Source organism: Anser cygnoides, chromosome 1 (assembly GCF_040182565.1).
Source record: "Anser cygnoides isolate HZ-2024a breed goose chromosome 1, Taihu_goose_T2T_genome, whole genome shotgun sequence".
NCBI classification, from domain to species: domain Eukaryota; kingdom Metazoa; phylum Chordata; class Aves; order Anseriformes; family Anatidae; genus Anser; species Anser cygnoides.
In genome coordinates this window covers 2,105,978-2,121,196 of record NC_089873.1, presented here as the reverse complement: position 1 = coordinate 2,121,196, position 15,219 = coordinate 2,105,978, and the positions used below count along the sequence as shown (strand labels likewise).

The window sequence follows — 15,219 nt, the reverse complement described above, 5'->3', positions numbered from 1 at the left end:
CAGGCTACAAGATAGACTATAAATTCAGAGACTTTTGCTTCTAAAGCTAGCTGTCTAAAGCTTCTAAAGCTATCTACAGAATTTCTGGAGCTTTTGTAGTATTTAAAAATACAAAACTTACTAAAAGCTTTGTTTCATAAAGAAATACTTACTTAGCAGCCATTGTTTAGCAGTTAGTGAATCTAAACAGGAAGCTATGCTCATGAAATACTATGTGCCAGCCACTGTGCTACCTCTAAAATACTGTTATTCTTTTTCAGTGTTGTGTACTGAAAAGTGAACTCTGAAAGTTCCAATGATGCTTGTCTCCAATTCTACTCCATACAGCTTTCTCTGTAAAATCTTTTTTTTTTTACAAATAACCTCAAATAAATCCTCAGGCTGCTTACAGTAACATTCTATTGGAATAGAAACCATTTCCTCTTGTGCTGTTTTTAGTATAATTTGATTGCTCTGTGTGCCATTTGGGGGCCATGCTAGAACTGTTGGGATTAAAGGTTGTAAATTGGGGCTGGATATGAAGGAAGTATTCTCAAAAAGTGGTCCTTCAAGGAAATTCATCGCTCGTAGTTGCATAAGTATCAGGGTTCACATTTCATGCCAGGCTCTTGCTATCATGAGCACAGAGAATGGATGACATCAGAGTGTAATTTACCCCGCCTACCCGAGATGTTGATCTTATTCTTTCTTATGTGTCAGTCTGCATTCCTTCCAACAACATTTTGAATCCATTAAATAAATCTTTCTTTCTTTATGGACTGTGAAAGTAAGCCTAGATGACTGATCTGGATGAGCATTAACTTTTGGATGATTAAAGTTATTTCAGAAAATCCTCTCCTCAGGATATTCTAGGAGTGGGTAACATTAATAATAAAAATAAATAAATACAGCCCAATAGAGGTCAGTACCCTCAACAGAATTTTAAGAGAATGAATGGGGAGAATCCTTGGAGTTTGAATTCTTTTCCTCCCAGGAAAGACAGAAATGCGTTGTCAGGAGAAAACTGCAGTTTGCTTATGTTATTAATGTCCATTCTGTTCCTCTTCTAACGAATAAATGAATGGCTTCAGTCCCTAAAGATTTTAGTTTGGCATCTTCCACTAGCATGAAAGGATATAAATTAATGGATAATTAAAACCTAAGCAGAATTACTTTGTATCTTGTATAGCATCCTGTTTTCTTTCCAGTAAAAGGTTGAATATATTAATGATGGTGAGCTACTTCTGGCTGCCTTCCATCCATCTATCAAATTGTGTTTAAATCTCCTGAAAAGATTTATGTAGTGGAGTGCTTATAGACAAGCCAAATATGAAGACTGACCCTCATAAACATGAGGCCATCGTTATTCATAGTGATCTGAGAAGCATATTAAAGCAGGGAACAGTTACATCACTACTCTTCTTCTTTTTTTTTTGCTCCTAAACTCTGGAAACAGGTTGATGCTGTGAATAAATATGATCCTCCTCCAGAAGTTGTCGCTGCTAACGATCATATGACTCAGATTATGTATAGCATGCTGCAGCCCCAGCGAATCTTTGACAGGTAAGCTTACCTCCACTTCACGTCTGCTCCTGAGGGTGGCACTCAAGTAAAGCAGAATATGTTGTCATATTTAGAGGGACATTTTTCTGTCCCTCTCCCACCTTTAAATTAATCTAATGAAGAGGAGATGTTCCACGGTATATTTTTTAGCAGCCTGGAAATTAGGCAAATCTTGTTTGGTTGAAATTGATTATAAAATGAAGTTAGTCATTCACCTCTGAAGTCTGAGACAGATTGTCCACAACTCTATTTCTTTTAAACAATCTGTTGAAACAGATGGTCATTTACACCATAAATGAAAGATGGAAAATTTCTATCAATACCCAAAGGCAATTTGAAAGTCTCTTGAGAGAGAAGAGAGCTGTAAAACGTTTCTTCCTATCCTGCTTACTCCTCTTTGCACTACTGGCATCCCATTGTGAGCAAAGCGGCTTTATTTTGTGGCTTTGGGGTATGTTTTCTGTTCATAAGGTGAAATTTTCAAGTTTGTACTTAAGGAAGTCCTTGCCTGTGGGAGGAGATGATGCTGACTGCTATTTAAAGCACAGAAGGGAGAGACAAATCAATGTTCCTTTTCTGACATTGCTGTTGTCATGCCAGGTGACTTCTCTCTGTCTCATTTCTCATCTAGAAAATGGAAGTCACCATACTGTGCTGCTCTGCAGATGAGTTATGATATTTGCTTGGTAAAAGTCTGGAAGGTGCTTTGACGCACCATGATGGAAGATACTGTGACGTATTTGTGGTTTGCAGTTACATCAACTACAGTGGATGTTGAGATCAGCTTTTGTGCCCAACAGCCCGTCTTAGCACCCTTTAGACTGGTTTGGGTTGGAAGGGACCTCAAAGCCCATCTCATCCCACCCCCTGCCATGGCAGGGACACCTCCCTCAGCCCAGGCTGCCCCCAGCCCCATCCAGCCTGGCCTTGGGCACCCCCAGGGATGGGGCAGCCACAGCTCCTCTGGGCGGCCTGTTCCACATCCTCACCACCCTCATAGTAAAAAATTTTTTCCTTATATCTAATCTAAATTTACCTTCCCTCAGTTTAAAGCCATTCCCTCTTGTTCTATCCCTACACCCCCGACACAGAGTCCCTCCCCAGCTCTCCTGCAGCCCCTTCAGGCCCTGGCAGCCCGCTGGGAGCTCTCCCCGGAGCCTTCTCTTCTCCAGGCTGAGCACCCCCAGCTCCCTCAGCCTGGCTCCACTCCAGCCCCTTCATCATCCTCGTGGCCTCCTCTGTTCCAGCTCCCTCAGCCGCTCCTCACAGGACTTGTGCTCCAGGCCCTTCACCAGCTTCGTAGCCCTTCTCTGGACACATTCCAGGTCTTCGATGTCTTTCTTGTACTGAGGGGTCCAAAACTGAACACATCAGATTCATGATTAAGATTCATGATTTAGCAACTCAATTTAAATTTTTAGAATATCTGTATTGCGTGTCTTGTGTTTTTTTTTATGGGCTTGATGATGAAAGATAGATACCATCCCTGTGGCGATGATAGCTCTGAGAAGGCTCTTCAGCCTATAAAAAAAAATGCCAAGCAGTTATTGACTGTCTTGCAGGATTGGAGATTTTTATTTTTTGGAAAAAAAAAAAAAAAAAACAAAACAATAGTTTTACCTGAAGGCATGGATTTTTTCCAGTGCAGACATAGCCCCTATTTAAATATTTGTTTATTGGATTGTGTTTGTGCATCTTCGTTGCTGAAAAAAAAAACCAATTCTGTCTCCTATCAGAGGGACTATATATGCAAACATGTAAACATGCAGACCAGTATTTATGGTACTGACCAAAATTGTTAATGATGCCTTGAATGTTTGCCCATGCTCATCTGGAAAACACACAACACAGTCATTAATGAAATCCTCCTAATGATGATGAGTTAGTCTTCTACACTATAAAATGCCTATTGGAACCAGATTGGTATAGTTCATTTGCATCTATGTTTTTAGATGAGATTATAATTAATTCTGTTTAGTAATATTTCCATTAAAAATGAAGACTGAAGTCAAAGGAAAAAGTGATATTGTTGCATGCCCCAGTCAGAAAACATTAAGTTTTTTATGCCGTTCCCTCTCTGTGTGCTTTGTGCTTCTCTAATTGCATGACAACACATCACTGCACAATATTATGTATATTTTACCCCAGCTATAAATGCATGTGACGTTTAAAAAGAGGCTTGACTTAGTTATAACTGCTACGTGGGGAGCAGAAGTGTAATAACAGTGGGCTCTTCAGTCTATCGGGCAAGCACGTGAAGAGGCTTGGTGTCTGGCTATCAAGGATAAATTCATTCAGAGAAGAAATAGGACATGATTGTTAAAAGTTATGGTGGTAATTAATTAGTGGAACAATTTACCAGGGGTACCAAGAATTCTCCACAACGGGAACGTTGTAATTAAAATATGCTCTAGCAGAACTCCTTGAAACAAGAACCGACTTGGGGAAATCCTGTAGCCAGTGCGATGAGGGGGGCTGACTAGACGATGACAGTAGTCCCTTCTGGCCTTGAAACCTATTAATCTTGCACAGCAGTGTATTGTTCTCCTCCCCAAAGTCAAAAAAAGTTGAAAGATGAACATCAAATGAGCCAAGGACTCTTTGCCACAATATGCTTACAAGTTATAGGAAAACCAGAGCTTTCAGGTTACCTTTTGACAATCAGTAAGCGGTGATGTAATGAGAGATTGAATTATGTAAATGTTCTCCATGAGATAATAAACCCAAGGAATTTGAGGATGTGTTCGTCTGTTCCAGCAATGGGAATTTATTTAAAGGGAATTAGAATCCCAAGTATATTGTGCTAATAAACTTGTTGTGCTAATGCTGCCTGTTGTTTTGTAAATGTCACCAATCGGCACAGTAAGAAAAATACCTTCGGTCTCCCAATGGTTCTGCTGCTGTCTTGCTTTAAAATAGTCTAGAGAAAGGAACACCGGACCACGATCTGGATTCATTTTACAGTTTAGTAACAGCACGTGTACAGCCTTGAGCCGGTCAATTTATTAGGTGTGTCTGCTATTTCTTCTGAGAGGATAGCACTTACCTACTCCACAGGAGAATTAGGAGACTGAATTGCATTATTATCGTAGTACTTCTGAAACATCAAGCCCTATTACGTACATATAATCAGGCAGAAAATAGAGTTGTTTTGCTGCACCTAAAATAGGAGTAAAGCCATTACTGTGATTTTTTCCCCCATGCTTGTATTGGATGATTATCATTACTTCTTATGGAGCTAGGCACTTGTAAGAGAAAAGTTGAAAGAAAGAAAATCTGTTTTCAGGAATTTACATTCACCTGTTTTAAATAACATTTAATGTACTCTTAGTGCACAGAGGTGTTTTTCTTCCACTTGAAAATTTAAATCGAGGTAAAGGTACTCATTAGTTAAAACTAAGTGGTTTTGAAATGATTCCAACTATTTCTGACACGTCATCAAGTGGCATGGTCTTACAGTCTAGCTGAAATTTAAAAATGAGAGTCCAAAGTTGCATTCCATTTTTAGATGCCTCAATTGCTGGACTTTCAGAAGTGCAAAAATGCCATTTATTCTAGTCTTTACAGCTGGAAGTGGAAATTCGGTGATCTAACCATCTGCTCAGCATGGAGAAAATGGAGCCTAAGTGAAGGCTTTGTATTTTTGCAACACTTTGCTTTCTTTCATTGGAGTGTTATTTGTGTTCGGAGGAGTTTAAGGGTCTTGGTGTCTCTCATTATACTGAATTGAAGAGCTCTTTACAAATTGCCACCTTCATCTGGCAAGGCCGTGGAAGTCAGCAAGATTATATGCAGGAGTGCATAAAGGTTTGGAGGATTGAGTCCAGGTTCATGCCAGGCTTATTACCCTGATCATTAAAATATTACCATCCCTGCAATAGAGTCGGAAAACTCTTAAACAAAACCCAGCAATACTGTAACTGCAGAGGGAGCTTTAGAAAAGACTATAAATCAGAGAATATTATAGTACACATAACATTATTCCTTTGGCAAAAGAGACCCAGGGGTCTTTAATGTGGTATTTTGTGCTATTTTTGTGTTTGGAACGTATCAAACTGAGCGCACACTTTTCACAATTTTTGTCTACGCTGCGAACAATGTGAACAATGTGATAGACAGATGAGATTAGTAGAAATGATGATGAAGTCCCCACGGAGGCTTTATACAAAGCTGTTGAAGACTTTATTTGTACGTAATATAATGGCTCCTTGTTTTCCTTTCTTGTAGCACTCTACCTAGTCTTGATGCTCCCTACCCCATGCTGGTATTAGTTGGACCTCTAGCCTGTGGTAAGAGAGAGCTTACTCATAGGATCTGCAGACAGTTCAATAATTTCTTCAGATTTGGGTAAGTTTGCTCCTTAAGGTTAAAAGAACACAAAGTGATCAAGGCTGAAATTGCTCCTGTTTTTTTCTTTTTTTTTTTTTTAAAGAAGTTAAAAGTTAAAGACAACCCATAAATGTTTGTTGCCTTGCATTTAATCTTTTCCCGGTGCTTGATTGCCTGAAGCCATCAAATACTTTCTTAAAAAGAAAAGCCATTTAAATTATGTTGTTCTTTTCAAAGGTGAACAGCAAAGAGGCAAACAAAAACTGTCATTTAGAGCTCCTTTTATTGATCTGTTCTATCTCTGCTCACATATGCCCCTCAACCTAAACATCTGTTTAGATATGTATAGATTTCTCTTAATTTTTGGAATGTACCTGCATGTAAACACATTAGCATGCATGTGCACGCTGCATCCTGAAGCTAGGCAAGAAAGCAAGTGCAATTGCTGGACCAGTTTATTATCCTGCAAGTGGTGTTATCAAAGTAAATAGCACCTTTCAGTCTTCACCACCTGCTGGGAGGACTAATTTTCCCTATTGGAAAGGCCTGAATTAGGATCCTTGCAGCCTTGGGCTTCCTGGGTATTCAGTGGAGAGAAACCAGCTCTTTCAAGGGAAGATTTTCCCTTTGTGAAACATTTACCTGAGCTATATGTCTATTTTCAGTACACAGTGGATAGGAATTCTGGCTAAGTTAGATCACTGCTATCTGCCACCTAAAATTAGGTGGTGAAAGCTGTTCTTCGTGTCCACCCATCCCATTATTCACGATACATAACTTCTGTAGGTCCTACGTATGATGCGTGTCTCTGATCTGAAATCCCGTATTCTAATTATTTTGTCTCTCCTCTATTTTCTCTTTTTTTTGTCGTTATTTTTTATAATTACACAATTTTACCCATTTTTTTAATCATACTTTAACCATGCTTTCATATGTATAATAGCATTTACCACATCTTGGACCCCTGTTTATGCACTCCTATGTACTGAATAAGTCGGTTACGAGAAAAGCACTGTGGGCTTGTGTATTTACGAGAATAATTCCTCAGAGTTCCTAGCATCAGGACCACAACCTACGTGTTGATGGGATGTCTAGTAGTAGCCTTCTTCTCTAACGTAATACTCCACGGTGAAGAAGCCTACATGTCTGCAGTGTACTCAGATTATAGCCACATGCTGAATTAAGTCATTACACTGGCAAAACAAAAGGACGTTTTAAGAAAAGATCTGAGAAGTTATGGGACTGGAAAAATACCTTTTTGCCTTTCTTTAAAGATACTACTGTGTTTTGAATGACTAGATGAGAAATTACAAACTAACTGAATGCCAATTGAAATTTTCCAAGCACTGTGTGTTTTTTTTAGGAGCATTGTTTTTATACTGTGTATTTTATTTCCTAAAAGTTTTATGCATGAGGGGAAAAAAAGGGGATAGAGACAGAATCTTAACAGAGCAGAAAATTGCATCCATAAAGCAAAGTTGTATTTTAATTATTCAGTGGAGATTTAAGCAATTTTATGGCTTACTCTTTTAAATTTCAAACATTCCACTCATTAAAAATGTATTTCATGCAACATACCCTGGCAGTTTGAATGTAAACATGGCCTTGCAATTAAAAAGGGTTGTAACGTTTAAAAGTGTTTCAAAAAATAAAGTGAAATTGGACCCTCAAACCATCTGGGAAGTACTCAAGATTGACCTTTAAAGGTGGATGCATTCATAATATCTTTTTAAAAAAAAATAAAAAATAAAATCAGGCCTCTGAAGTGAAATTTTACAGAGTCCATGAGTAGCACGCTGTCCTCATTTGCCATATCTTCATGATTAAAAAAAAAAAGTCTCACCCTCTAATGCTGTGATAATTAAGATCTGTCAAGCTCAATGTTATAAACTAAAATTCTTAGTGGTTTATAACTCAGCTGTCTTAAATAAATGAAACAAAATTAATTTGTTCATTGTTAGATCCCAATATAAAGGGGGGAAAAAAAAAGAATAAGTTGTTTTGTTTTTTTGTTTTCTGTTGGTTGTATGTACTTCTCCATTTTCTTAGGAAAATTCTCAGAAAGCAAGAAGAACAGCGAAAGAAATTGTACTGTTAGAAGTCCCCATGCCTTGGGGAACAGGAAAAAGCGTTAAATAATTGTATTTTCAATGTAGCATTATCATCAAGCAAAAAATGTGGCAATGTAGGGTGAGCCTAGTAGGTGGTATACTAGCAGGTGGGATATATATATATTTTGTCCATGTTTTCCAGGATAGTCCAAGAAAAGTCAAGGAGACTAAATGTTCTCAGTGTGAATCAATGCTAGAGTTCCCCATCACACTTCTGTTCCTGGTATCCTACAATGTAAAACTAAAAACAAAGCCAAACCAGAAACAATTAGCAAAATATTATTTCCTAAGAACGTGAGCTACTAATTAGTTTAATCCAAAGTTGCAACGAGCACTGTCTTAGCCATTTTTTGGTTGTTGTTGTTTTGGTTCTGTTCTGTTTTGTTTTAGTGTTTCACCCTGGTAATAAGTTCACATATCTGAGGTTTATCCTATTACCCGTACGTGGTGGCAGGCAGTTACTTTCCCTGCCTTGTGTCCCACTTATCTCCCCTGTTTGGGGATTGTTTCTCCCCTTAATAATGGGGCGCTATTTAAAGATTGGACTTTATATCTCTTTCTTAACCCTGGAGGTCAGCCTAACTCCTAGTCTCCTTTTCCATATTTAGGGTTCTACTTTATATCATTCACAAGCTGACATAACCGGAGAAAAATGGTTTCAGCATTTCTCTATTACAGGGCACTGTGACAGCTTCAGCTCAGGCTATCCCGGGTTGGAGGGGATTTATAACCAAAATGTGATGTTACATTTAAACTTTTTGTGTGTATTTATGGGTTAATCTTTCAAATATGCAGCATTAGTGGTATGATTTGCACCTCTTTATATTTCTCATATTTCTTCTCTTCTTAAAAATAAAATGATTTGTAGTATTCTCCCTTTTCCCCCTTCCTATTCCATAGCTGCTTCTATGATTGAAAACAGGTTATTTTTTTATTATACTATATATCTTCCAGTCCCTGTCATACCACCAGGGCAGCTTACTTTGGTGAAGAAAACAGACTTGATTACTATTTCGTTTCTCAAGAAGCATTTGACAAAATGTTGAACGCAGTGAGTACCTGACTAGTATTCCGCTAGGCCTGTTTCCTACAGTCAGTGTGAACTCAACTTTTCCATCCAGCTCTGATGTCATTTTTTTATTTTTTCAAGTTTGTGTCTTTGTTTGCATGCCCTTTCACTCACAGTTATGTGGCTTAAGTACATACACAGTGACCAGAAATTCATTGTACATTTATATTGTTTTTTTCTTCTGTATGCATATATAGGAACCATTATGTTGGCATAGTGGTCAGCAGGACTTTTTAGACACTATTATAATGTAGAAATAAGCTTATTTGCCTATGCAAGTATCTAGTATGGGTACCAGAAGCAAAAACTCATGAAATAACTGCCATTTATTTTTTTTGTTCCAATCTTCTAGCAACCCTGCAGGGAATGCAGTCTTTTAAAGTTTAGCAAATCACCCTTCTGTCCCCCTGAAGGCATCGTGTTCCTCTCTGAAGGCAGTGTGCCTCCAGCTGCTGTTTCTGATGCCTTTTGCTGCCTGCAATAAAACTTTGGCATGGAAAGCCACAACAGAGCTCATTATTTGTACATATACAAACAGGGGAGCCAACACAGCGTTAAGCAACTGATCTGGTTCTTAACGGTAACTTTCAGCAATCGAGGAGTTTAAAATAATATAATCTGCCTTCATTTCTCTAGACGTACTACTGGGACCCAAATTTTCAGTTGTCAGTTATTAACTTTGAAATTTTTTGGCCAATTATGCATTCTCCTTGCAGGATTGTTTCTGTCCTCTTTTCTTTGGCATCTTCTGTTTTACGTGGCATCACCATATGGTTTGATGTAATGTCAAAAGAAGGATGCCCCTTTTGCTTTAGATCTCGCTTTCTTTACAGCGTGAATGAATAACCAATGAAAGCTGTAACCTGTCAGCAGCTTGTTTTCAAGGCACTGGTGTTTTATTATCCATGAACAATGCACAAGCCCGTACCCTGCAGGCCCTTCTCTGCTCTTGTCTGCAAATTTTGTGCTCCCATTGGCCTCATTAGTATTGATGATTTAGGCAGGGAGAAGCTTTGCTGGAAGAGAAAGAGAAGGAAGTCCACAGCGATTTCTCTCCTTTAAGAAAGTTGTTTTCATTACAATATTTCCTTTTGTCATTGTGCTCACTGTTTTGAATTTCAGGGGAAGTTTATAGCAACCTTTAAATACAGTGGCTATTACTACGGCCTTGGAAGAGACACTGTGGAATCAATTGCCAGAGAGGGTCTTGCAACGTGTGTTCACTTAGAAATAGAGGTAAGGATTGCATATTGCTTAACCACCTTTGAATAAGTCATTTTGTGAGAACCGTGCTGGAGAAAAAATTGTGCACTTTAACTAAGGTTTGTTTCGGCAGCCTAGACATAGCAATTTAGTGGCATAAGAGACATCTTACGGCCTTCTGCCCGGCCTATGACTGCTGCTGATAGATTTGGATGAGTTGTGTGGGCTGCGTTAGTGTCACTGGAGATACAGTTGTTTAGTCAGATAAACTGTATCTTTAGCTCCTCTGTGTGCATCAAGTAGCTCTCTGTGGTCTGTACATGAACAGTACCTAGCATTTCCCTTATAGATACCCACATTTAGTCAGATGTGTCCTACAGATGGCTGCTTAAAATTTCTTAGTCAGGTTTTTCAATTTCAGTAGCCTAATCTCCCCATCATGTCACCAGTATTTCCATCACAGTACCCTCAGCTCTTCATCCATGTTCTTTCCACCTATCCCCAGCTTACAGGTGAACTAGTCTAGAGCTGCACGCCTACTAACCCCCCCCCATAAAAGGATGTCATGATTCTCCTTTCCAGTGAAGCAGTGGAGGATGCATGCAGGCCAGAGGCAATATTTTGGGCAGAACTGTTAAACGATGCAATCTCTGTGAGGGATTGCTTTACCCTCTCTGAGATTTGTTGGGTGCATGTGCACAGACGGCAGAATCTCGGGAGTCTGGCTGCATTAGGAAACGATGTCATGACAAAGTATCAAAACCTGTCTGCTGGAATCCCCAAAGAATACATTTTTAGCTAATTTTCTAATTAAGTACTTTTCATTATCTTAGATGAAGGCTTGCTAGCTAGGGATTGAGGTGACAAAAATGAAAGACAGGCTTCATTTCCTTCCAAATTCTTCCTACAAAGTAAGCTCCATCTATATGAGCTTTTAGAATGAGACACACTACAGAGTGCCCAAAATATGATGCTGATTGTTGCTGGATTTCACTGTGTTTGCAGGGCTCAGCTCTACCTCTGGGGGTTTAGTACAAGTTTGTGGATGCTACTGCACTCCTTGATAGATGGGGAAAAAATAGTAGAGATGTAAAAGAAATAAATGTAGGAGACTGCAGTTCTGACTTAGGTTACTAAGTTGTGCATCCACAGTTAGGGGAATGACTAGGGAGACTTAAGCAAGAATCGATATTAAGTTTCATTCATTGTAGGATGATTAGTTTGTTTGTGAAACTGATGGTTGAAAAACTAGTTTTTAGAAAAGAACCTGAGTGTCTGTAAGGAGTTTTAGATCCTTTGTACGTCGAGGAGTCTGTACGTGTTTATTGGCTTGCATAGGAACATACAAATAACTGAATCGCAGCATGTCAGAGAGAAAAATAAATAAATAAATAAATGAGTAGCTCCTTGCTCAAATGGTCAACAATTTAGTGCTGCAGTCCTCTTAAGGGCCTGTTACTTTGAATCTCTGTGTAGTTCAGTTCCATTTCTTCTTTTTCCCCTGTCTTGTCAGAACTGTGAATCACCTTCAGTCTCCACTGATTGCAATAGGCATCGAATATGTTTGTTGTCTTGCCAGGCAGACCCTGAATTTACAAGGGAAGAAAAACAGGAGAAGATGAAATATGATGGAGTGGGGTGCCTTTTAAAACTGTCAGTTCTTCACAAAGTAGATGTGTTCTCAAATAATTTAAGAGAGAATTTAATGGAAATTCATGTTTATTCATAAGGAGGTTAGCCCAGTGACATGGACAGTGTTCATATTTTTTACTGGATATTACTGAAGCTGTTGTCATGGACAGAGAGCTAAGAAACTCCTTTGTCAATGAAGTTTCAGGATCACGTAGTAATTATGCACAGTCTTGTATCACTGTGGACTCTGCTAGCAGATGAGAAACAATAATGGTGAGTTATGTATGTGAATAGGAGTTATCCAACTCCATTATCTTCTGCTAGGCTCATAACAAAAGTGATTTAGCACTATTAAAAGAAATTTTAATTATGGTCCATGGATTGAGACTAAAAATTTAGAGCTGTTCATTCCCTTTAATCTACAGTATATCTTTTACCGATAAAGGAGACTGACACAAATTTTAACAGTAAAATCTTGCTGAGTCCGCGCTTGCAATTTGTGAAGCTGCTGCAGTTCTGACACACGGTGCCTACTGGAGACAGCACGTTTGCAGTGCTATTCCTTTGCTTGTCCGGCCATGAATATCTCGATAGTAGCTGAAGGATCTGCATGGTCCGGCCAAGGGTATAGTGGAAGAGTGGCTCACGTGGCTCATTATGCTGCCAGAAATGGGAGTACACCATGGTGCGTACACTCTGCCAGAGACCACTCTCCGTTACTCCTATTGCTGGTTATCCAGTCATTTAGGCTGTGGAGTCACAGGGAGCAAGATAAAATGCTAGTTGCAGCTTTTCTGTAACCCCATGTTGTAAACTGAAGGGATGGAGCTGTGTTAAATGGATTGGCACCTGCAACTCAGGCAGCCCTTTGATCATTCTTGACCTCATATAGGTCAAGGTAATAGAGGATGCACACCTTATATATTTAAGCAAAGCCGAGAATTTATTGTTAATAGGATGGAAACATTAACTGTCTAATCATTATTAGTCTAGATCTAATTATTACAGGAAGAAGTAGAATAATTTAGAGTATTTATACACTGAAAAAGTCACAATTTGTAATACAATTAAAACTGTAACATACTCCTTGGTTTCTGCCTGTTTTCCTGGTGTTGTGCTCACCCTTTCACTGCCCCTTTGGTCTCTAAGGTTGGTGGTTTCCCTTTGCTGTTGTTACTGGGGGGGAGTTACAATAAGTTGTCAACATCCAGGTCCTTTGCTGGAAGGATATTTGTGTTGATAGTTTCTTCTTTCTCTTCCCAGGATCCTCTTGAGGTCTTGTTTATATGTTTGGTGATAGACATTTACACCTTTCTCATTTTTCATTGGTCTGCAGCCCCAGGTTACATCTGATTTTATTATACAGTGTCTATTATGCCAGATACTATTTCTTTTTTGCCCTAAAACCAGTTTTGTCCAGCCTCAGGTCTGTGTTTTTCAACTGACCCTCACTGACATGTTTACAGCTGTGAGGTCTCTGGTGTCAAGCCTGTGCCCCTTCTCTTATCGTTCCATGCTTGTACTCCTTTACATCGTGTCCCATGTCTCCACTTCTCAAGGTCTCTGCTATCATGCCAGGCCTGTATTTATCCACACTAAGTTATTATGTTGAGTCATAAACATCTCATTCTACCTGGAACAAGGGCTTGTTACAGCTATCTATATAAAACTATGACTTTACCACACGTAGATAAAAGTAAAACAAATTAGATAAAGACACCTGGTCAACAAGAGGAATTGCTGTCACAGCTAAGCCAAGTAAAACAAAGATACGGGCAAGTCAAACAAAGAAGTTTTCAGACAGCAGGACAAGGCTGAGTCCTGAAGTCTTGAACACTCGGGGGGAATCTTGTGGCCTGTCACAAGCAATGGTGATACCGTGCTACAGGGCTACGTGATTACAGTGCTCTGTTTTGTATGTGTAGAGGGAGAGAGAAAAGATTCTTTAAAGTATGAGGTGGTGCAAAGGAAAACCTGTAAATTCAGGATCAGTACCGTTATGTGCATCATTTAATAAGACCTTGCCTTTTGAAGGTCCTAGCGTGCAGACAGGTATCCTTTTGAACTTGCTTCTTTTGTAAAGTTGAATGCCAGATGTGAGACTTTGGATTCAGGACAGAGTTGTCCCGAGCTCAGCTATACATTCAAAAGGCAGTTTCAGGAACAAAACGTTGCATTTTTCTGTTTGATTTTAAAGGGTGTGCGCAGCTTGAAAAATACCTACTTTGAACCCAGATATATCCTGGTGGTACCAGTGAACAAACAAAAATATGAGGGACATCTGCGGAGGAAAGGATTATTCAGCAGGCCAGAGATTGAAGAGGCAGTATCCAGAGTGGACATGTACATCAAAATAAGTCAGGATTTTCCAGGATACTTTGATGCAGTTGTGAACACGGGTGAGTTAATCTCATACTATAAATCTGACCCCTAAAATTGCAGCAATAGATGGACTTTTACAGCAACAGATTGATTTGCCTTGTTAATTATTGTCCCAAGAATCTAAAAGCTCTGTAGATCTGTTAGGACTGAGTTACTCTGCTATGTCCAAGTTATCTTAAAGTCCATCTAGAAAGCAAACCAAATAATTGAACTCAGGAGCTCTAAGTATTGTCTCCTGTGAGAATGTTAATCGGATGTTCAGTGTTCTCTGCTAATTATCTGTTGGTTTCTGGACAGAGGTCAGAAGTGCTTTTGACCTAACAGGTCTAATTATCTGTGGAGCAGATAGGCTCTTTTCAAGTGTTGAAATGACAGCTGATATGCAGCCTCACTATAAAGGAGAGGCTGCTGCAAATATTTTGTTCTCAGGACTCTTCCACTTAGTAACTTGTTCAAATCCCCCAGCCTGAGACAAGGGATGTGTGAGTGGTCAATATTTCATTAAAACCAATGTTTGCTGCTTGATATTTAGGGATTGAGAGAAACAGATGGTGGAGAGGAATCTAATTCATTCTCTTTGTGCCCTTTTGTGGAGGTGATTTTGTGGTTCATCACAGTGATGGTGAAATATGTATATCGTCGTGGTATGAAAAATACTATTTATAGTTATTGTTGAGGGCATATGGATCACAGAATATGCAGCTTACAATTTAAATATAGCTTTTAAAAATAAAGTAAAACACAGTAACGCAAACTGTAGGAGAATATTTAGTTGAGTGCAGAAAGCTAGAACTGAGCTGAATTTCGGATTATTTGCTTGAATGTGCTGTTTATGAAGACGAAGATTTTTCTCCCAAAGAGATGGGCTAGATGAGTTACGAATGCATTTCTGTCTCAGGCTTCTGTGCTTTCTGTCTTTGTACTGAAGAAAGGTTGTTTTTCGTGAAATGC

The 15,219-nt window shown here is 39.1% G+C and overlaps 1 protein-coding gene across 6 annotated transcripts in view; it reads left to right on the top strand.

The window, feature by feature from the left end:
- Window positions 1-15,219, top strand: part of LRGUK (leucine rich repeats and guanylate kinase domain containing) — a 50,163-nt gene that overhangs the window by 16,298 nt on the left and 18,646 nt on the right. For all 6 annotated transcript variants that reach the window (XR_010832930.1, XR_010832934.1, XM_067000740.1 and 3 more), the window contains 5 exons: window positions 1,436-1,542; window positions 5,770-5,889; window positions 8,937-9,033; window positions 10,174-10,287; window positions 14,084-14,285. Coding sequence is in view for 4 of the 6 variants with exons in the window: in XM_067000740.1 (XP_066856841.1) it covers window positions 1,436-1,542; window positions 5,770-5,889; window positions 8,937-9,033; window positions 10,174-10,287; window positions 14,084-14,285 (640 nt within the window). In the remaining 2 variants the exon portion in view is untranslated. The remainder of the gene's footprint in view (window positions 1-1,435; window positions 1,543-5,769; window positions 5,890-8,936; window positions 9,034-10,173; window positions 10,288-14,083; window positions 14,286-15,219) is intronic.